General features: G+C 43.9%; 1 protein-coding gene and 1 long non-coding RNA gene across 6 annotated transcripts in view; one reads left to right on the top strand and one right to left on the bottom strand.

The window, feature by feature from the left end:
• The first annotated feature begins 4,736 nt into the window (after positions 1-4,736).
• On the top strand, positions 4,737-6,175 carry LOC130371197 (uncharacterized). The gene is made up of 4 exons (XR_008893146.1): positions 4,737-4,784; positions 5,150-5,219; positions 5,312-5,466; positions 5,677-6,175. It is a non-coding gene; the product is annotated as an uncharacterized LOC130371197 (long non-coding RNA).
• Positions 4,977-23,367, bottom strand: part of LOC130371195 (uncharacterized) — a 35,279-nt gene continuing 16,888 nt past the window's right edge. Inside the window, exons 1-12 of one of the 5 annotated variants that reach the window (XM_056576881.1) lie at positions 9,818-10,127; positions 8,942-9,074; positions 8,572-8,809; positions 8,044-8,320; positions 7,778-7,955; positions 7,554-7,630; positions 7,275-7,455; positions 6,793-7,041; positions 6,467-6,638; positions 6,300-6,378; positions 6,139-6,214; positions 4,977-5,998 (exon numbers count right to left, since the gene is read on the bottom strand). In XM_056576881.1, the coding sequence (XP_056432856.1) occupies positions 5,820-5,998; positions 6,139-6,214; positions 6,300-6,378; positions 6,467-6,638; positions 6,793-7,041; positions 7,275-7,455; positions 7,554-7,630; positions 7,778-7,955; positions 8,044-8,320; positions 8,572-8,809; positions 8,942-9,074; positions 9,818-10,114 (2,136 nt within the window). In that variant the 5' untranslated portion in view covers positions 10,115-10,127 and the 3' untranslated portion in view covers positions 4,977-5,819. Of the gene's footprint in view, positions 5,999-6,138; positions 6,215-6,299; positions 6,639-6,792; positions 7,042-7,274; positions 7,456-7,553; positions 7,631-7,777; positions 7,956-8,043; positions 8,321-8,571; positions 8,810-8,941; positions 9,075-9,817; positions 10,128-23,367 lie in introns of those variants that run through there. The other 4 variants (XM_056576880.1, XM_056576882.1, XM_056576885.1 and 1 more) reach the window with 4 other exon arrangements.

Genomic DNA, 23,367 nt, shown 5'->3' with positions numbered 1-23,367 from the left:
AGGAGGGGAAATGTAACAGCTGCGACGACAAAATCCCAGGTAAAGCGTTGCCCTCCGAAGCACACGTCCACCGCTCTAGTGCCATAGGAACGGATAGGCGTGCCGTCCGCACCCACCAACTGCGGGCCGTGCTCCCCCTTCGCCACCTCCGATCCCCCTGACGGAATGATGCTCCACTGGGCACCTGTGTCACAGAGGAATCTGCGACCGGAGACGGTGTCCTGGATGAAGAGCAGCCTGTTGGTGACACCAGCGCTCAGGGCTACTACTGAGCGCCGGCCCTGCCGTTTCCCGTCCGTCCAAAGGAGCAGGGCGAGCGGCAACGTTTGGCCTTGGCGCCAAAATTGGCGTGGTAGAAACAATGGCCCGCAGCGTTACCCTGCTGGCCAGAGGGTCCGGCGTCGTCCTTCGCCCTCCTGCGACGGTCCGGTGGCGGGGCAGCCGCGGAAGCAAGCAGGTCGGGGGACCGTTGAGGCATGGCCAAGACGTACCGGTCCGCCTCCCTGGCCAGGGCGCGGGGTCCAACGATGGTGGTGTTAGCCAGCGCCATCCTGACCTGAGCTGGCAGCGTGCGCATAAACAGCTCCGTGAAGAGGATCATGGGGTCTTCTGCACCGAGCAGGTTTAGCATCCTCTCCATACGGGCCGAGGGCCTCTCATCACCCAAGTCCGACACGTCAAATAAGCGGCGCACCCTCTCTGCGGTGGAAAGCTCAAATGTCTCCAGGAGCAGGGCCTTGAGGCGCCCATATTTGTTGGTCGTCGGGGGGGCGGAGAGAAACCCCACCACACGCGCTGCGGTGGAGCTGCCCAACATAGCCACAGCATGGTTGTACCGGTCGTCGTCGTCGGTAACGTCGCTTTTATTGAAATGTGCCTCCACTATAGCGAACCATGCAGCAGGTGTTGATTCCCAGAACTCCGGCAGTTTAAGAGTGGGGGTGCGCACGGCCTGCGTCATCCTGTCAGGGGACGGTGATGTCTGCCGCCGTGAACGTCTTCCTCGGGCGGACATGTTGAGAATCGCAGTGTTCTTTGTTTTCGTAAACAAATAAATAACAAAAACGAACGTCGGGGTCACCAGTGTAGTGCCGGAGGAAAAGGAGGACGTAGGCAACTTAATTATAACTATTTATTACAATAAAGCAGAACAGAATAATCGGTCACAGCGCATGGTTCGTACTCCAGTGCCACACTCTAAAGCGTCCCCCTAGACCCCCGTGACTCCTAACCAGCTCCCTCCCACTCGATCCGTAAGAGGGGAACACAAACCTATAATGTAGTCACTACAATATGCCGTTTTAAAACTAAAACTGCGATACCGAAAAAAGTTTAATAGCTACCGAAATTTCGTGAACATGCCTAGATAGATATGAATCTCTAGATTCGTTTAATTTTTTGAACCATGGCAAACGGTTGAAATTTGAATGAGTTACGAGCGTAAAGCATTTGAAGAATTTGAAGAAATTTTTAACAATTCCAATTATTATTAGTTTCTACCTCTCTTCATTTTCACTCTCGTTTTGTCTTGTTTATTTTATTTTCTGTTTCATTAAGTCAACTCTGGCGCTCAGCCTGCTCAGGTCGATCGCATTTTTTGATCTCACACTTATGCTGCGTTTTCTTATCCATCTGTCTCGGAGGTCCGAGGACGTTGCCTAGCGACACGCACAAACACGCCCCTTTTCCTCGGACCTCGGATCTCGTTTGAACTCAGTGGTGGCCGAGAAAATTAATCGTTTAGATTAATCGACTAATCGATAAAATAGTCTATAGATTAATCGATAGAAAAATAGTCGTTAGTGGCAGCCCTAGTAGGCATAAGTTTAGGCACCCGTGCTAAAGTTGAGTAAAAAGAGCAATAAAAAAATCATCTTTTGGAAATTGATCTTAATATCTTAATTAAACAAATGAGGAAAAATCCAACCTTTAAGGATACCAATTTGCTTTGTGAATGAATAATGTATCGTTAACAAATAAATGTTCTCCATTAAAAAAGTATAGACACCCCTATGTTAAATTCCCATAGAGGCAGGCAGATTCTTATTCTTAAAAGCCAGTTATTTCATGAATCCAGGATACTATGCATCCTGATGAAGTCACCTAGGCCTTTGGATATAAAATAGCCCCACATCATCACATACCCTTCACTATACCTAGAGATCGGCATGGTTCTCTTCAGTTAGCCTTATAGCTGTTAGTTAGCCTAATGATTTCTCAATGCAAATCAAACCAGCTAATAGGCTAACTGAAATAAAACCATGCCAATCTCTAGGTATGGCGAAGGGTATGTGATGATGTTAGCGGGAGATAATTTTAAATCTGAAAACATGGTAAAATGCACCAGAATGCGGGCAATTGCATGTACTTCTTTGAAAATGGGGGAGGACCCCCAGACCCCCCGCCAAAATACGTCCCCCACACTCAAAATGCCACTGACGCCCTTGAAGATCTTAGATCTTACGCCAAACTGTTATTTATGAGGCATGAAGATGTTGGGTCCCGTGCTGTCTAGGTGGAGCTCGACCACAGGGGACCTTGTGACAGTGTCTGGGAACACCATGGGAGTATTTAGGTTTAGTTAGTCCTGGTTTAGTCAAATATGAAGGTTGCTCATATGAAAAGGGAAAAAAGTGAATGAACGGGATTGTATGGATTCGGATGAACGAAGTGCATAACTAATGCATTTGTCTGTATCATTGATCCCCAGCCTATAATTCTATTTCTATTTTTATCTTTTTTGTTCTAGAGATGAATTCATGATTCAGGATGAAGATGACCTGTCATCCGGATCGGATGTCGAGGAACTCTCAACATCGGCCTCTGTGTCTGACCCAACAGCTGTAAGATCATAAAGTGTATAAGACTGTTACAGACGGTTATTGTACTCTCCATGTGATATTGTCATTATCTGTGGGAATTTCATTACACCACACAGTAATTGTGTTAGGGTTGAGGGTGCAGGCAGGCAGGTAGGACCCAGATGCAGACGGTTTAGCGAGAACAGCACTTTATTTATGCCTAAAGGCTAAGGCAAGGAACCAGGTAACTCAGGAGACAACAGGGAACACGCAGAACGAACAACCACAATGAAAGCACAAGGAACAAAGGAAAGACAAGGGCTTAAAGGTCCCATGACATGCTATTTTATGTATTCTTTAATATAGGTATTAGTCGGCAACTAACACAGTATTCAAAGTCGTTCCCGAAATTCAGCCGTGGTGCAGAGTTACAGCCACTCCGAGCCAGTCGCACATTGAGCTTCGCCCAAATGCGCTGTTTCGGTGGGCGTGTCAAGGAGGAGGGTGGGGGTGTGGCCCTGAGCAGGGTGGGGGTGTGGCCCTGTACAGGGTGGGGGTGTGGCCCTGAGCAGCTTGCAGCCACGTGCGCTCTGTTTACATCGCAATGGCTCGTAGAAACCCAGTCGTTCAAGCCTTTCAGTTTGACCCAGAATCGGATCCGGATTACGAATCACCTGGGGCCTCATGTACTAAGGTTGCGTACGCACAAAAATGTGGCGTACGTCCTTTTCCACGCTCACGTTCAGATGTACAAAACGTGAAATGACCGTAAAAATGTGCGGTCCCCACGCCAGCTCCAGAGCTGTCGTACGCACGTTTCTACAGCTATTGTTCCTTTGGCGACACTTAGAGGTGACACTGGGAAACTGGGAAAAAAGGTGAAAACAATGACTCAGAGTGATTTGCACATCAGAGACACACTAATGAACAATTAACACACCTTGCAATTATATGGGTGGCTATAAAAGCATGCGCAATGGATGAAGAAAATTGTTTTAAAAATGGCTGCGTTAGCGTTGTTAGAGGACATCGCAAATGTTTAAATCCGAAGGGCGCTGGAGACGCCGGGGCCGACGGAGGAGACGCCGGGGCCGACGGAGCAATCCGTGCCCTCTCCTTGCTTGTCTATTCAAAAATAAAAAATTAAGTTAATAAACACGAGTCAAAGTCTTTAATATCCTGGCATCTTTACGCACGACTTATGTGTATTGCAAGCAGCCAATTGTATGACCAGTATAATTACAGCATTTATGACTTCAGCATATTTACCTTGGGGATGATCGGCGTCCCCTTCATGGGCTCCCACCACTCCGGTGAGAGCTGTGTCACCGATCAAAGCGGCCACTCTCAAATCGAAGGGGGAGAGTTCCCCCACTCCCGTCCCCCCACCTGTTGCGGTCACGCTTCGGCGGTGGGCAGAAACCCTCCGCTTCACCTCCACCTTGAGGTCTGACAACTTTTTTTTAATTTCAGAGTGTGTGGGCTGCTGAGACCCCACTGCATTGACGGCCTCGCAAACACACTCCCACTCACTTCTCTTTTGTTTTGCATTTATCCCTGTTGACAGGGTTCCAATAGCATATGCTTGCGCATTTCTACCTCGTGGAGCAAAATCTCGAGCTCAGACTCCGTGAAGTTTCGTTTTTTGCCTCTGTTCATGGTGCCAGGTGATCGGATTAAGAGGTGAATCTCAGGTCAAGAGGCCTATTTAAATGAAATTGCATATTTAAATGAGGGCGTGGACAGGGAGGAGTTTGGCACCTCGGCATGTGCGCTCAATTCCACGTTGATCGAGATGTACGAAAGAAACGTGCTTGGATCCATGCGTTCGCACACTTTGATACATCTGAATTTATTTGTGCGTAAGACAGTTTCTGGGTTTTGGCGTACGCCAAGTTTCAGTATGAAATCCACGCAAGTCTTAGTACATGAGGCCCCTGAAGAAGTTGGTTCTCAGCGGCTACAGCAGGACGTCTCTGAATGGTAATTGAAAATATTGTGTCTGGATACGGTACTTTAGTTGGTTTGTTTATGTATGCGGTTAGTTATTATCATGTGCTAACGCTAGCCTACGTTGTTGGCTTTCAAAGTTGCTGATTTGCTATCGTTACAAAGTTATATTAGCATCTATATCAGTCATCTTTGTAGTTTAGAGAAGTCACTGGCTCATTTAATGGGTTAATTTCAACCTATATTGAAGTCATGTTACACATAACCCATGATTTACTCGTGAAGATTTACATCTCACATCAGCTTGTCCACTGTCATATGTATAGCTATAGACACTTACCAGAGCCACTATAGTCAGACCTCTGCCATTATTACATCTACCTTTATTTTATGGATAGGTGCCGTTGTGGAAAATGTGCGACCATGCCCACAGAAGAGGAGAATATTTGCTGCATGGAGATACCGCAGGTGGCACTCTCCACTAAATTGGAAACAACTTTGTCTCTTCATTTGACACATAATGCATAAACATAAAACTTACCCTTTCAAATTCTAATTAGGTTACTAGAAGACTACGGGAGGTCGAACTACATCCAACGTGTATGGTTGACCATCCTGGATTGGAGCCGGTCTGCCTAAATGTTTACTCTATTCAGAATGCCAGCCAAATATATAGAGCCGACTATGGTCCTCTAAATTTGAGAAGAATACACAAGTAAGTTATGCATTGTTACAGAATTTAATAAAATAAATGAAGTTGTTCTCAATCTTGTGCCTAATTTTGTGAAGATGTATTTATATCCGAGCTAAAAAAAACTACTCAAATAGTTACAGAACAAACCAGCCATAGGAGCATAGTAATATTTATTTTCATAACAAAGCAATGATAAATCTGCAAGACTTATTCTCTGAATCAATTGTTCAGTCGCTACAGGTATCTCTCCTATCGTTCCTTTGTGAGCTGGTGCTGGGGCCACCTGGGACGCCGTATCCGGGTTGTCATTCCAGCTTGTGTGGTCCTGCGTATCCGCTCCGAGTTTCCTGCTGAGGAAGGCCACTATGTTGGTTTTAAACATCCCCCCGTTTGAACCTTGACACAAGGCTGCTGATGACCGCCTCCTTGTCAGGCTTCTCATACTGTGCCGTTAGGGGCTCTGGAACAGGGATCTCCAACAGGGCCTCGGTGTATGACGTAGGGTTGGGAAAGACTTCCTCAAAAATTACATCCATGATGTCATCAACGTAACCTGTATTGTAAAACATGTTTTCTTTACAAATTGGTTGGGTCTTGTGTTACTGTGTTTTTGTATTTATTTGATTTTTCATCAAGAGAAAAACATTTTAGAAATCCAAAATGTGTGTCGTTTGAATTGATTTGAACCCTTACCAAAGGTCTGCTGTGTTTTTTGTGGTTTAGCTCTGCACTCTCCCTTCCTAGCCTTTGCAAAGGAGATTTTATAAATCTAATAATAATAATAATAATACATTTAATTTAGAGCCGCCTTTCAAGACACCCAAGGTCACCTTACAGATTTACATAAATCTTACATAAATCTGTACTCCTTCCTTTGTTTCGGCCTGTGGTCGGTCCACATTGTGATTTGAATGCATAGCAGCCAGGTAGAGTCTGGAAGTACAAGACAAAACATGTTAATATTGACAGATATTTTAGGCTACAATTCCAAAAAGTATTTAGTAAACAAACTTTCTTTAACCTGCACAGCATTCCAATAAAGGGAAAGACAACATTTTTGGGGGCAAAACGAAGAATAACCGCATGGAAAGCCTCCAAAGATGAAGTTTGGTGGTGGGGGCTCAGTTTTGCAACATCCTTCAGCGCCCTTTTATTGGTCAGCAACTTCTCCAACTTGGAGAAAGTTGGAGTTGCTGCAGACAATAAGAAAATATGATATTAGAAAACCATTACCCATACAGTAAAGAATACTACAACCATGTCCTCTGGTAAATTTCTGAAAGCCACTAAATAACTGTAGTTGTATGTTCACTGTTTTGACATTTAGCCTGTCTATTGGTGAAATACCTGCTTGAAGCCATTTACTCCGGTCACTTGTCTGGCGGATCGCATGCTCGCACTTGGGGTAAAGAGGATCTTCATGTACATGGACATCTCGAACATGGTTCAGGATCGAGGTCCACTTTGCGATTCTCTCTGGCCCGGAGGTTGAGCCTGCTGCAGTCCAGTATATGTGGTTGTTGATGCTCTTCATCCACTTCTTCAGTTTCTCACCGTCTTTCTGCTTCCTGATTGCCAACAGCTTCTTTGAAATACCTACAATGAGAGCAAAGTACTTTCCACTTAGTTGAGATACTCATAAACTGAGTGATTACTCGATTGTAGCATTTGATAATTTCAAAGCATTTCTTACCATTTACTCAGTGTCACAATTTTAAAATGAAGGACCACCAAATGGGAGCTTTGCGCAAGCTTCAAAACATCAGGTCCTTCTCACCAAAAGGATATAACTGACAAATCAAAGAAAGGAAAAGGCTGGAGAAACATACCTTTTGCAAAGTGCCAGACATCGTAGTAATGGGTTATGTTTCTCTCCCTGAGGAACGTCTGTACTTGAGGATGACGATCAGTGACAATGCAGTCAAGGTGGACGCCACGCGACTCCAGTAAGGCTAGACTCCTCTTCAGTCCCTCCTTCTCCATATGGGTGCTACCACCAACTTCGTTGCTCTGTTAACACAGAAAAAATATATATTAATAGAATATGCATGTTAGACTTTGAAATTACAACCAATAACCCCTTTACAATATCCATTTTGACAACTCACCTGGACCAACTGAATGTCCACAATGGTCTTAGTATGGAGATCCATCATTGTGTAACTCCCATACTTTGCAGAGTGACCTATTTTGGTTCAAATAGGGAAATTAGTGTAGTAATCACCCTCCAATACTTTGGTATTATGTCTGACTTTATTTAGGTCACTTCTTTTAACTTCAAACAATATTGAACACTTGCATAAAATGCACTATTTCAGTTAGGTATCAATACCTGGAGAGTCAGCTCTCATGTCACCACCAAGTATCACCATTTCCTCTTGACTTAGCCGCTGCAGATTCAAATCATTTAGGACTTTCCACTGGTGAATAACTGCTGGTTCAATGAAACTTTTGGCATGGCGGCGAAATGTTTCATACCGAAACAACTGTAGCTTCATTGCCTTGAAGACCTTTTGGTGTGGGGGATAAATAATACATGTAATTAGATCTATATTGAAGCAATTCACAGTCACACATTTACAGTTCCACATCATTTACCTTTTCGATTTTTAGGAAAGATGCACCACTCAGGTACACAGCGGTAGAAAGGTGCAGATTTCCAGCTGGCGTGCTCCCAAGGATAGGCTGGCTATTCCAGCGTCTTCCGAATGTGCAATGGGGGCACTGCTGCTTCACAGACAGGAATGTCCCCAGCCTTTGGGTTGTAACTTCACATGCCCTCGTGCAGACTGGACATGCATTAAACAATTCCATGATGCAGCTCTCGTACACCATGTATTTCTTGCCGTTGGGTGTTGCAGTGGATGAATCTTCTCTATATCAAACCACAAACAAAGGGAAACGCTTTGTGTTAAACTGATTGAGCTTTCACCTGGACTGTGCCTTAAACCATCACCCTGTTTTCAGCTAGTTTAATTATTTGCATGCACATAATCCTGAAGGTAATGCTATAAACAACAACAGCCTCACCGAGATTAATACTTTATGTTTAGAATGCCATACAATTTATAGAAATTATGAAAGTTCTCAAGAGCCACACATATATCTTCACACTCAGTAACTTACGACTTTAGTGTAGAGTCTAACAATGCTGTGATGGAGTCAGAAGGATCATAAGTGGAATCCGGTCCATTAGAAGCTTCCAATAAAGAGCTGACCTCCAATGGATTGTCCTCCAGCTCTTCCTCAAGGTCTACCCGAGGTCTTTTGGATGGTCTTCTTATTGGTGTCGATGACAGGCACAAAGGGTCTGCATTCGATGTGCCAACACCGAAATCCTTGCAGAACACATTTGCCTGGACACCTGTGCAAACAATGAATTTTACTAAGGCAAGTCTAATGAAAAAACACATAATGCAAGCAAAGAGAAATGCCAGAATAAAGAACACTAGTAACTACATCAAAAGTAAATGTACTCAAGGTGGAAAGTAGATACCTTCACTTTTAATGTGGGTCTGCAAAGTCCTAAAGGATAGCTGTGTGCCTTCAGTACGCGTTTTCAAATGGTCCGTCTGGCATGCAACATCCCTTGAGAGAGGCAGCTGAATGTAAACAGTCGATGTGCTGGCCTGTGTAGAGGAAACAAGATCCAATTAGTACTCGATTTATTAACCTGCTAACAACCCATTGATTTGAAACTGGCGTGAAGGGGAGAACATGAGTGGGCCTATGTATTTATGAAAATACCAACATTGCATTGCATTGCTGATACCTAAGTTACCAGCTCCATTGCCGAGGAAATAGTCCCTCAAAATGGGATGATTCATGCGATGGAAGGTTACTTTTATTTCTAACTTTATTAATTTATGCCTGTTGCCGTGCGGTAGCCTAGCACGAGCGAACTAGAAGGTAACAACCCATTGATTTGAAACTGGCGTGAAGGGGAGAACATGAGTGGGCCTATGTATTTATGAAAATACCAACATTGCATTGCATTGATGATACCTAAGTTACCAGCTCCATTGCCGAGGAAATAGTCCCTCAAAATGCGATGATTCATGCGATGGAAGGTTACTTTTATTTCTAACTTTATTCATTTATGCCTGTTGCCGTGCGGTAGCCTAGCACGAGCGAACTAGAAGGACTGAATGAAATGTGTTGTAAACTGTCTCCAATGATATAGAACACCAAGGCTAACTTGGGAATCAGGCCCTGTGTCTCACGCTAGAACTACTGCGTCACTTAGCTGTTAAAAGACAGCTGTATTAGTTTGTAGTAAAGTGAGCATTAGCTAAAGCCACATTCTAAGGGGAACAAGCAAGGTAATCATACACAGTAAAGCCAGAACATGATACAGCGTTAGTGTACTTACTTGTCCGCGGTTTGTAGCTGAGGCAAGGAGAGTTGGTACTGATCCAGGCTTCATTTTCAGAAGTTCAGCAAATCCAGCTTTGTATTGTCCCAAGTTGATGAAGCAGTCGTCGGTGAAATGTTTGGCGCACACAAACACACATTTCGGAATTCGTATCGGCGCATTTCCAGCGAAAACAAAATGAACCCACTGGTTCCTCAGAGACTCGGATGAAGGAGCTGCAAATGTAGGCCTACTTAGTTTGTCACTTTGACATCCGAACACTGAGCACCTGCCATTCAATTGTTTGGGAGCCATGATATCTCTACACTCCAGGCAAAGACAGCGGGGCGATGTTATGGTCTCTAGCTCATTGTCTCATTGGCGGGCCAACGTCTCTGGGCGGGCCAGGCAGAGTAAGGGGAGGAGCTGAGATTCCTCATGACGTCATGAGCACAGATTTCCAAATCAGCGCGCTTGAGCCTCCGTTTTTTCAAAGGCGAGCAGAACAGCTAGTGCTCGTTTTACACCAAACGCAAGTTTTAGCCACTGGGGGACCATAGGCAGGCTAGGGGAACTCATATTTATGTTAGAAAACCTCATAAATTGAGATTTTCATGTCACGGGACCTTTAAGTAACAAACACAACGAGGAACAGCTGAGACACATTAGGGGAGGGAAACACAGGGAAACACACACACCATGACAAATTGTTGTTTTTTTGTTACTCATAATAGGTTAGCCTTGATCAGCTGATCTTGAGGTTTCAACTGGAGAACATAGACACAGAGCGGCCGTTGACGGTGGCTGTACGCCGCCAGAATGTGCTCAAAAGTGCCTTCTCGGTGCTCAGCCGGTCGTACTTTGAGTGGCAAAGGGAGCCGAGGATGGAATTCCTCAACGAAATGGCGGACGACTATGGTGGTCCCAGGAGGGAATTTCAAAGGTAATGTCCAATTGCTGCTTGAAGTAATGTGTTACTTTAGTATTTTACTTTTCTACTGTTCTGGTTATGTAGTTTCCCTTTAGGGAAACTACATAACCCTTTTCACTATCAAATGACTTTTCCCCTGTGCTCTGCTTTACAGACTCCTAATGATGGCCATTCAGGGCACCCTCTGGGTTTTTGAGGGACGCTCAAATGAGCTATTTTTCACGTATGACCTTCGTGCCTTGGAGCAGCAGAAGTTCTTCAAGGCGGGGAAATTGACCGCTTGGTCAGTGGCCCACGGTGGCCCGGGGCCCCGGTCAATAAGTAGGTCGGTTTACCTGCTTATGTGCCACCAGTCAGCACCCCTAAGTGACCTCGACATAGGGGTGCTGCTCGACGAGGATAAAGGGGGCAAACTGCAACATGTGACATCAATGAAATTCTGTCATGTGTGTTTTAATGATAAAGTAAAGACAACAATTACTTTAGAGGATGTCTTATTTTGTTTTTCATAAAAAAAAAAGTAGATATTTGCATTATTGCACAGCATATTTTTTTTTTCATTTTGAAAAGTTGAAGGCCTGTCGCACAGAGGAGGACCTGCAGCGACTGAAGGTATCCTGTGGGGACTGGGTCTCTGACTGCGGGGTGCCCTCCTTCTACACCTCTACATTGCAGGAGATGCCTCAAGTCATTGAGAGGGTAGTGGCCAACTACTGCTTCCATCGGTAAGAAAGAATGAAAATACTATAACATATCATGGAGTGTAGTGGCAGACAGTTAAGAAAACAACATGTGTGTCAGGGGGCAGTGTGCGAGTGTCGAGTTGTTCCCAATTTTTGAACTTTCGATTGTAGACATTTCAATTGTCAATTAAACCCTAGTAAATGAAATTAGCAAAAATTAAGGCTGTTACAAATTATTAAAAAGTAATAAACGTCATCTGACGAGGTATTACATTTTCAAACCCCCCCCCTCCAACAAAGCCTATGAGTTTTTTCAAGTGCAGGCCTTCTTCATGTGTTTCTATCACCATCTCATCAACAGAGTGGCCAGTATGGTGCAGCAGTATACTGCCGGGTTGAACTCCTGTGGACGTTTTTTCGACCTTGTCTCTGCAAATTGGCAGCAGTTTCTGCCAATTTTCTGCTCAACGGGGGGGAAATTGACCCGGCAGACCTTCAGAGGCCTATTCCTGACGGACTGGAGCCCTGAGGGCAGTAATGCCAGGGGGGAGGAGGAGGAAACCATCTTCCAGTATGATGACTGGCTCATCAAAGTTGAAGGTGGGTTAATACATTTGATTCTCAATTGGACGTCAATGATTGATTGCTAGGGCAGGGGAGGTTTTATTGCTATCTCGCTATTATTCATTGACAAAAGTAAAGGAGCCACATTTGTTTAAAAACGGAAAGAAATTAAAAAACATAACCTGCATGTTCCCGCTGGGCCCCAAAGCCTGACAACAAATGCTGCCAATGAAGACAATTTGTATTTTTGGAACTGACCGCACTTAACTATATAGATAGCCATCTATCTCCGGTATCGTTTGTATATTGACAAGTTGATAGAATTCTCACATAAGCTTTGCAATGACAATGACACTAACGTGCTTTGCAAACAAAGTAACACTACGTATATGCCAACAGAGGGAGAGGTGGATGCCACCTTCGAAGACCTCTTAGTCTTTGTCACGGGAGCCGATCATCCTCCAGCCCTGGGCTTCCCGAGGAAATGCGAGGTTCATTTCTTCGACCAGGAGCCAGGGACAAGGCGGCTTCCCTATGCCTCCACCTGTGCCCTCTTCCTCTACCTTCCAAGAGGTGTTAGGGAGGAGGAGGATTTTGCGGATATGATGAGCACATCTCTTGTTGGGTCCCTGGGGTTTGGGAAGGTTTAACCTGACCAAACCCCTCCTCCCTTGGAGACAGGACTCCGCCCCCACCTCCCTTGGAGACAGGACTCCGCCCCCTCCTCCCTTGGAGACAGGACTCCGCCCCCCCTCCTCCCTTGGAGACAGGACTCCGCCCCCTCCTCCCTTGGAGACAGGACTCCGCCCCCCCACCTCCCTTGGAGACAGGACTCCGCCCACCCTCCTCCCTTGGAGACAGGACACCGCCCCCTTTACCCTCTATGTTTGTATTGTTTTGTCTTGCGTCTTCTATGTTCCCACTCGTGGCCTGTACCTTGACGTGGTGAGTGGGCTTTACACCAAATCAGGCCAACAATGTATTCCTTTTCCTCTAAGCTTCTGTCATACTCTTCTGTTGAAGAGAGTATTGGTCAGAATTAGTCCGAATTTTAAAAAAAATTAAACAACCTACTCACTTATACATATCATAAAGGTCTACCCTGATTCCTGACAAAGCAGGCAAACTAGGCAAGTTTATTTAGACTATAAGGAATTCCCATGGTGGTTAGGTTTGTGGTATCATATATTTAAGAATATGATCACTGAGGTTGTTGCCTACTGCTTCCCACCAGTGAACCTATTCTCGTAAATATAGAACCAGTCATTCCATTCCTGTAGCCAATCCTCAATGCTTCACCACATAACAGAGCTCTTGGGTCATTGGAAACCTTCCATCACCAACCTGTAGCTGTTGTATCAATTGCCTGTCTATTGTTTATTTTATTTTATGATATTTTCATGCTCATTTGTCATAATTACATGTCCCCTGTACGATGCAATTTCTACTTTACTATAAAATAGTCAAATGTGGAAATGATAGACAGTATGTTTATGGTAATGGAATGTTGTAGGAGGGATGGACATTATGAACTGATCTGTGCTTTTACTAATGTTATTGAGTTTTGGGAGTTTAGGCTTTAGTTTATTGGTCTGTTTCTAACCAGTTTCAAGTGTAAGATCTTGTGCAAAACCTTTTTACCTTCCAATTATTTTCCATTTATTCTTTAGTACTCAATCATGCAATATTTTCAATTATTGATATGAGTGATTTACTACACGTCTGGGTAGAATGTAGAGTAATATAAGAACTTTTGAACCCATGACAGGCCTGTCATGGTAAATACCACAGAAGAAATCCGAAGAACTAGGCTGTGCCTAGACATGTTGGACATGACACACAATTATACTGCAGTCTATTCCCCTAAAAGTTAATCAATTTAAAAGAGCAACTGGGTGCATTTGGACCCACCGTTAGCACTGGCTAAGGGTGGGGCGCATCAGATGCATGGACAGATTCAAAAGTTGTCATGCTAACAGTAACAGTTAAAAAGTTATCGTGGCCCCCACAACACCACAACCAGAAGTGGGTGCACATCACACACTGAGTGTCTTGTCTTGTGTTGAGGACCACAATGGAATTAAGTCCTGGACTTGAATGTGTTTTTATCCTCAATTGTATTTGATGTATTTTCATGTGTGTAAGACATTAGTTTGATACGATTGAATAAATCAAAATAAAATAAAAATTGTTTAATAAACACAACTGTACCGAAAAACATACCGAACCGTGACTTAAAAACCGAGGTACGTACTGAATCGTGACACTTGTGTATCGTTACATCCCTAATAGTAATGGATGATAGTAAGGGAACTATAGGGGCCAGGGGCCGTATTCACAAAGAATCTTAGGCCTAAAAGTAGCACCTAAATCTAGGAGAGCTTAAAAGTCCTCTAGGACTCACTCAGTAAGACCTATTTACAAAGAATCTGAAAATGGCTGCAGCAAGATGGAATACTTTGGAGACAATGGAGGACTGCAAATTGATAAAGAGATATAGACTACATCACCATACTGACCGCTTCTAACCTCGTGCACGAGAATCGACATAAGGGGGCGTCACTCTTAGTGATTTATCCTTAGCGGCTTTGTGAATTACTTTTAAGAGAAAACGTATACGTTATTTTTTTTTAGCGTTTATTTAGAGTTAGGAGCACTTCTAGCGGTAAGATAAAAAGCTTTGTGAATACAGCCTGAATATTTTGTGAATACATCTTAAACCAACATGACTTACCATGTTGGTTTAAGAGATGAGCCCCGTAAAACCAATATTCATTTAAACAGTAAAACATGTTTGCATTGTAATAGTCAACAATACCACTATATGTGCCAGTGGTATCAATAATTATATTCATAAAGCTGGTAGTGTCTGACTTTAACAGGAGTATGGACTAGTAGGGCCTCTTATCAAAGCCCTCCCTGTCCTCCACCCTCACGGTGACATGAGCCAGATGCCTCTCTCAGGGGCCACTTATATGTAAATGAGGCAATCGGGGGTTCATCTTTTGAAAGTAGGCCTATATGGCGTGAAGAGAGACACATTAATACAGAGTTTAATGTTTTGCTTTACTGTAACACGATTTACCGTACATAATTATATACTTAATATCTAAGTGAACTGAGAACTATACTGATGTGGGGGGCCATCTTTGATCCAAGGAACTCCCTGCATATGAATGACAAAGGGACAGGGCCTCCTGACTCGGTTTCTCTCCACGCTGATATCACATTTGGGCAAGATGTTCTTTTAAGCCTCCATGTTTTTCTACCATACTAGCTAGCTAGTCGACTGAATTTACTGAACAAACTAACCAATGATTAAAACAAATTGGAACAATGTTTTATTTCAGTCTGTTTACCAACTTCAGCAAAGACTGAGCTTAACATTGGTCTTCGGACGACGCTATGGCTGTCCAATCAAAAGGAGTTATGGGTTTCAGAAAGATTTTCTCTAATCATCATGCAGAAGCTCGGGGTCCAGTGCAGCTCCGTTGGTGGGACAAAATTACAGCATTATCCAATGAACGTTTAGCCCGGGTTGCTGCTAAGAGGGCCCTAAGCATAAATTGGTCAGGGAGGCCCACACACACACACACACACACACACACACACACACATACACACACAATGTCATCATAGAGTAGGGGTGGCCAACCAGTCAGAGAAGAGCCAATTTTTTACTGTTTTACTGCAAAGAGCCACATCACATGTACACACACATACACACCTCTGCTCAGACAGATTTACTGTAATTTGCTTTCACAAATGCAGCCATCATTGTTTCTACCACATCTATGCCACGGGTTCTGTCTTTAAATTGCACTTTTTATATATTAGGTTAAAAAAAAAAGTAATTTGCCCGAATTGAGTGATAGGGTAGGCCTACACAATTAAGAAAACACAACAGTGGGCCATAACTAATTTATAAACATATATTTGTAATGTAATAATGTAATCCTTATGACATTTTTTTTCATCAACCTTAATTTTAGGGGGACCCGCCCCACGGTTTCGATTTCAGGCTTTCAGGTGTCCACATGTTCAGTTGAACACGGTAATTCTGTACTTGTACTTCTTTGTTTCAGAGATTATGGCTTGGAGAACCTTCGTATCGCGTTGCAAGCTGCTTTTGAATGACTGTACTCGACGGCTTCTGATGGACGACGTTGGACCAGCTGTGTTGCAGCAGATTGCAACAAGGTAGATCTTAAGTTTCAGATGCTTCTAATACTAGTAGTTGGCCTCAAGTTTAGCAGTAGGCCTACGTTGCAATAACTTATTGCAACGTATTATATACTTATATATGCTTATATATACATTATTACACAACGCGCAAAATATCGAGTGAAACTATAGCTTTTTGGAGTGCAGCTATATTACACAGTTCAACAACTGATTGTACAGCTGTCGTCAGCGGGGGGTGAAAAACATTGCCGTCGAAACAAAATGGACGACTTTCAAGTAGAAGTTGACCAGTTTATAGACATTCTTTCCTTGATTTATTTGTCCGATTGTCGTATAATAAATAATGTATTACACAGACTTGACTTTCACTCTGTCCTATTCACTGACGAAAAAAAAAAAAAAAAAGTGTCGTTATTGTAGGCTACCGCAAATCCTCTAATATTGGCCTGTATTTCAATAGCGGTCGGGTCTCTAACATTGGCCGGTCTTGCTGTCGGCGGAGGTAAATAAAGGCCTCTAATATTCTCTCTATTATTAGAACCAACGTTTTTCTTTGAATCACCTCGCTCTTGACTAGCACGTGAGACTTCAACTTTGTTTGGAATAACGCCGTTATTTTATCACTAACGGAGTAATCTAACTAATTACTGGTTTAGTCTTTACAACGCCGTTATCGTTACTGAACGTTAAATGCGGTGCGTTACTATGAATTGATATACTAAACTGCGTAATCCGAACGCACCCCTGGCTCCACACACAAACTGCTAGTGAGGTGACCGGGTGTGTTAACTTAACAACGAGATAAGCGATTATGATTGGCTACGGAGCAATCCGATGAAAAGTTGGCATTTTCAAGATTTTTAAGGTTTTTAACTTCAAAGTGTTCACAATGCACTACCGGTATGTTTGCTACGTTTTTGTTAATTTAGCCTGAATTACCGGTTTTTGTTGTTAATGTTCTGTATCAGGGTGTCCGCGGAGGTCTTAAAAGTCTTAAAAAGTCTTAAATTCATTTTTCTAAATTTAAGGCCTTAATAAGTCTTAAATTCGTCAAAAATGTCATATGCTGGTCTTAAATTTATAACTCGGAGGTCTTAAATTTGTCGGGGCAGGGTTATTTAATTTTTAATTTTTCTCGCGGGACTTTTCGGGAAGGAGATGTACGAGAGGCTACTTTCTTGCTAGCTGCATATATAAACGGATGTGTGCGCGCTTGCTAGCTAGTCTGCAACAATGGGTAAATGCAAGTTCAACGTCAGTTGGCTGGAAGACGTCCTTTTCCGAGGTTGGCTAGCGTCCGTTGCCAACCCAGAACAGGCCAGATGCATTCCGTGCAAAAGTAGCCTACATTCAAGCTCTGCACCATGGGGATTAAGGCTGTCGTCAGCCATATGCAGAGCCAAAAACATAAAACCCCTGCCAGGAGCCACACAGACCCCAGCAATTTCTACGTTTTGCATCTCTGCCCCGGCGCCACCGCCGCAGACGGTCCGCGCTGCTAGCACTGACCTGAGGGTAGCATTTGGTGCGACACCAACAGTGAAAGCGGAGGTGTTGTGGATTCTAAACACAGTGGTCAAGCACCAGTCCTACAACTCGAATGAGGGGATAGGAGATCTCTTCGGTTTGATGTTCCCTGACTCTCAAATCGCGAGCACCTTTACTGCTGGAAGGGACAAAACGGCGTATATAACTCGCTTCGGACCAGCGCCTTTCATCCGAAACAAGCGAATCTGCAGCGTCAACAAGGCTGATTTTGTTTTGATATTTGAGACGTTGAACCACGCCACTAAAAGCAAGCAACTTGACGTGCACGTCCGATATTGGGTCGGAGATCGAGTGCATTCCCGGTACTTTATTTTTTAGACAATATGCAGAATCTTTTCACTTATGAATTAACACGGTCGGCTATTTTTGCCAGCACGCCACCCTAGCCATATTATGGGCAACCGTGTTCCCCTTGGCTGTGATTTGAACTTTGAATTCCTCGTAGGAGTTCATGATAATACATTGCTCGCCTTGGATGAAATACACCGCTCTTGCGCGATTTATTTTGCATAAGGGTGAGTCAAATGACGCGAGAAACGCCCCTTTTATGTGAACGCGCATGAACCTAAAGCGGAAAACCTGGTTCAACTAATTGAATCTAAAGTGATCGTCGTGGTACCATTTAACTGTGATTGCGAGTTGCGGCTCTGTCGAGCCAGGTTTTCCCAAGAAAGCCTGGGTATGTTCAACGAGGTTCGTGGTATACCCCCCAGGTCTTACTGAAGGCATTTATTTAATGGTGAAAATATTATTAATCAGTGGTGTAAATATCGACGGTGCAACCGGTGCAGCTGCCCGGGGGCCCAGACGCTGTCACCCCCCTCTCAACAACTTACAACTTGGGTGCACCATAAATACATGCTGGTGCACCCAACTTAAAAATTTAGTCGCACCAGTGCACCCAAGGAAAAAGTTTGTCTGGAGCCCTGGGCCCTGTACCACGAAGCTCGCTTAGAGGGTTAGCGAGGTATGCTGAGCTCCAAGCCTGGGTTAGTTGTACCACGAAAGTCGATCTCTTTTAGCGTCGCTGTATCACCATGGTGACTTATGCTCGCAACCAAACCTGGTCGGGAGCAGTTTTTCGGCTTAGTCTAGCCGGAGATCGGCTACTTAAATCGGCGTGCGCAGCTTCCTAACCCCTCCTCTGACAATGGCGTCACCATTTCTGGGTGTTCCCGTGGACCTCTGCGCACTTCTCGTACAGGCGTCTCTCCGGAGACAGAGGGTTTTACGGGACAGAACCGATTCCCTGGCATTGTCTGACGATATTCAGATTTCAGACTTTATTGTCATTGTGCAAACAACGAAATTGGGGTTCTTCATGAGAGATACAGATTCTCATAAGAGGGTGTTCGTTATTTGATCGTCCTTTTGGACCTTATGTAGACAATGCTTACTGTTGCGCATTGTGTCTCCGTGACAGAGTGCTAGAGTGGAGGTAGCGCGTCAGTCTTGAATATCTGCGCGGGGGGTTCGACTCCCAAGTGACGCGAATTTATGTGAAGCTTAAAAAGTCCCAATTATCATGCATATGGAATGCTTATTCACTAAAGCTTATGGAATTATATTTTTGTGCTTATTTCGAACTTGAACCCATATTTTAAAGGCCGTGCTGGCACCACATCTATGGGGGTAAAATACATGATGATAGACCGGCGAATTTGAACCCCGGTCGCTGGCGTTCGGGTCTTATACTAATCCACTACGCTACAGCCGATACCTCTCGGCGGTTGAAAACATGCTATACATTTCTTACATAGGGTGTATTTAAAGTGAATTCCCTAAATGATAGAATAAGGCAGGATGGACGTTGCTTATGCATTTTTAAATCATCATCATTCTATTTGGATTAATGGCGAACAATTCTGCATTTGGCATAGTTATTTTACAGACAATATGCAGAATATTTTCACTTATACGCATATAGACAGCTTGATCTATCGTAAAGGTGAGAAAAATGACGCAAAAAACGCCCCTTTCACGTGAACGCGCACTGAACCAAAAGCGGAAAACCTGGTTCAACTAATTGAATCTAAAGTGAGCTTCGTGGTACCATTTAACTCTGATTGCGAGTTGCGGCTCTGTCGAGCCAGGTTTTCCCAAGAAAGCCTGGGTATGTTCAGCGAGCTTCGTGGTATAGGGCACTGGAGTATCACTTTATGTTCAATAAACAGACAGAAAGTAAACTTGAATGAGTCATTGAGTGACACACATGCTATGCTTTGGTTGTAATACAGCGGGATCCCCCCCACCATCGCGGGTTTAAGGTCTTAAATTTCATTCAAGGTGGTATTAAAAAGGTCTTAAAAAGTCTTAAATTGGACTTGCTGAAACCTGCAGATACCCTGTGTATGCATACCATATGTTATAACTGTACTTTTTCAATAAATGAACCTAGTATTTTATAGGTTCAAATATACACAAAATGTCGTTTTTATTAATTCTACTGGTAGTCCGTTTGCTCAAATAGAAATAGAGGCCTGCCTCTAATTCTGGCCTCCTTCCAATAAAGGCCTGGGCCGTGATGCGCTTGAGTAAAATAAAGGCCCGGGCCTATATTAGAGGATTTACAGTATGCAGGATGCACTGCTGTTCATAGACTAGCGCCAGCGTTCGTTGCTGCGTTGCTAAATGATAGCAACTCTCCACTCATTCTCCTCTGACCATGCATTTAATCGGCTTTGATGGCCATTAGGTCTCAGCAATTCCTCATTTCTCACTGTTGCTAAACACAAAGCAGCCGTTTGTAGTATTAAAAACTCTAAAAAACTAACAAACTTGAACTTGTAGGCCTATCTTTTGAATTTTTAAACTTCTTATTAATTCAATCCAAATTTTAACACTCATACAGACACCTGGGCATGAAATTTGTTTAAACTTAAACTTGTTGATTGCCATGTGAAATTAGCACAGCTTTAACAGTAAAAGAGCTTTATCATTGGATACCTTTTTTCAACACGTTTCCTTCAGTCCTTCTAGTTGCTGAGATCGCTGGTGCTAGGCTTAAACTAAATGCAATGCAATGCAAGTTTTATTTCTAACATTATTCAACACAGACATTTGTAAAGACAATAGTCTGGTGTTATCATTCATTTGCCTCGGGTGTACTGGGTTCCTTAAGCGTCCTAATGTAGTGAACTACATTTACTGTGTTTGTGTAACTTGGCTTGCTACATTTGTCTGGTTGTTATGTGTGTAGTGAAGCTTTATTTATGGCAGAGTAACTGATGGTTTAGCTCACTACAATTTCCAAGTAGCTTGCCAACACTGATTCTATGATCTCTTAAATATTGCTCTGGCGCAACCAATGATGTTAGAAGTGTGTAGTGTAGCACAGGCTCACAACAAACTAGATCATATGTACATTTGTTCTTGTTGTTGTGGTTTTACCAGACTGGAGATGATGCAGAGAAGCCTCCAGTATGCAAGAGGGACCTTGTTAAATGCTGATATTGTGGACCGAATTCTCAGCTACCTGGCTGAATACATTCATGAAGTCAGAATGGCTGGTCAGCACAGGCAACAAGGTAACAAGAAGTGATGTTTGATGAGTGCATTCTCCACACTGAATGAAACCTTTAAACATCTTGGGGTGGATTCACATTTGGTCCCTTTCAGCCCACAAAGTCAACAGTGACTCAGCATGAACAAAGATCTGAGTTATTTTTGCTTCAGCCCACTTCTTGGTCCACTTTAAAAGGACTGAGTCTGGTTGGAGGACCCTTAAAGTCTGATTGAGGCTATAATGGACTGTTCATTAAGTTAGGGCTAGTCATATAGGGGTGTGATAAATGTGTGGGTGCTATTGGCTTCACAAAACAGGTACTGTTGGTACTGAAAATTACGTTGACATTCCAAGGCTACTGTTTGACTGATGTCTATTGGAAGTTACGGGGGCGGGGGGATTACAACATCCAAGTGTCTGTTGGCCCTCATGAAGATGACTACTATCTGTCAAATTGTTGTTGTAACCTGTCCACTGTAGTCTAATGGTCAAATGTCATTGCAGGTAGTTCTGGTTACCAGGCAACGTTGGTTTGGGAAGGAAGGAGAGGTCCACCCAGTTATCAAATAACTGAGGAGCAGCTGTCCTTTCTGAGGACCTGCAGATTTTCAGTCAAAGAAATTGCTGCACTTCTCCAGGTTTCAGTCCGTACTGTACATCGACGTCTGAGGTTTGTGACTTCTATGCTTATTTTCTGAATTGATAGTATTCTGATTTGATGAAAAAATTCTATGGTCTAAAACATTTACATTTTTAATAGGATCACAACAATCACATTTATATTGGTAGTTGTGCTAAACAATTACTTTGTTAAGCACAACAACCAACAATTATTATTATTTTTTTTACCCATGATAGAAATTTCCAACAGATCGGGACAAATCAGTTTGCAATAATTTCTGATTCGGATTTGGATGACCTCGTGAGGGAGGTTGTGGCTGGCAATGACCAGATTGGTCCGGAGTCAGTACGAACGTCCTTGCGCACCAGAGGGTTTCGTGTCCAACGTGGGAGAGTCAGGGAGAGTATGTTGAGGACAAATCCAGCAGCGGCTGCTGTCCGATCTCTTCTGCGGAGGCCAGAGAGAAGGGTTTACCAGGTCCAGGGTCCCAACTCTTTGTGGCACATCGATGGGAACCACAAGCTGATCAGGTAGTCGAGTAGTTTTTGGGTCTTATTTTTCCGATAATAAATTCCGTCGATCCATAATAATAAAGGATTCATATTTTGTTTTTGTTCTAGATGGCGGATCGTCATACATGGGGGAATAGATGGCTTCAGCCGCCTTATTGTTTTCCTCCGGGCCTCAAACAACAACAGGAGCAGCACGGTGTTGGAGAGTTTTGTTGGCGCCATTGTCCGACACGGGGTCCCCTCCAGGATCAGGACAGACAGAGGAGGAGAAAATGCAGATATCTGCATGTTCATGAACGTCTTCGGGGGCTCTAGAAGAGGCAGTGCCATTCAGGGAAGAAGCGTTCACAACCAACGCATTGAGAGACTGTGGGGAGATATGTGGCGTGGCATATCCAATGTCTACCACAGGCTTTTCAAATTTTTGGAGAGTGAGGGAGTCATTGATGTTGACAATGAACAGCACCTCTGGGCTCTTCATTACATCTACCTCCCTAGGCTGAACAGAGATTTGGCAGACTTCACCAATCAATGGAACCACCATGGATTGAGGACCGAAAGGCACAGGAGCCCAATCCAACTCTTTGTGAGAGGATGTCTCCACCAGCAGGGACTACAGTCCACGGCTATGCAGAGTGTCTTTGCAACTCCTGATGCTGGTCTGCCACCTCCAGATGCACCTCCTCTACACCCACCACCTGCTTCTGCTGGGCCACAACCAACTGCTGCTGCTGCTGCTGCTGCTGCTGCCTCTGCTCCTGCTGCTGCTGCTCCTGCTCCTGCTGCTGCTGCTGCTGCTGCTGCTGCTGCTGCTGCTGCTGCTGCTGCTGCTGCTGCTGCTACTGGGCCACAAACACCTGCTGCTGCTGCTGTTGGGGGTTTGTTGCTCGACTGGCCAGAGAGGGTAGCTGTGCCTCATGATGAGTACACTATTGATGATGCTGTCATGGGGCAGATTAGGGCACAGTTTGACCCTCTCAGTGGCCCTAGAGGTGAGCATGGAATAGCGCTGATCCGT

This window comes from Gadus chalcogrammus, chromosome 18 (genome assembly GCF_026213295.1).
Source record: "Gadus chalcogrammus isolate NIFS_2021 chromosome 18, NIFS_Gcha_1.0, whole genome shotgun sequence".
NCBI classification, from domain to species: Eukaryota; Metazoa; Chordata; class Actinopteri; order Gadiformes; family Gadidae; genus Gadus; species Gadus chalcogrammus.
The sequence above is the reverse complement of the archived record's forward strand: the minus strand, read 5'-3'. Positions and strand labels throughout refer to the sequence as shown.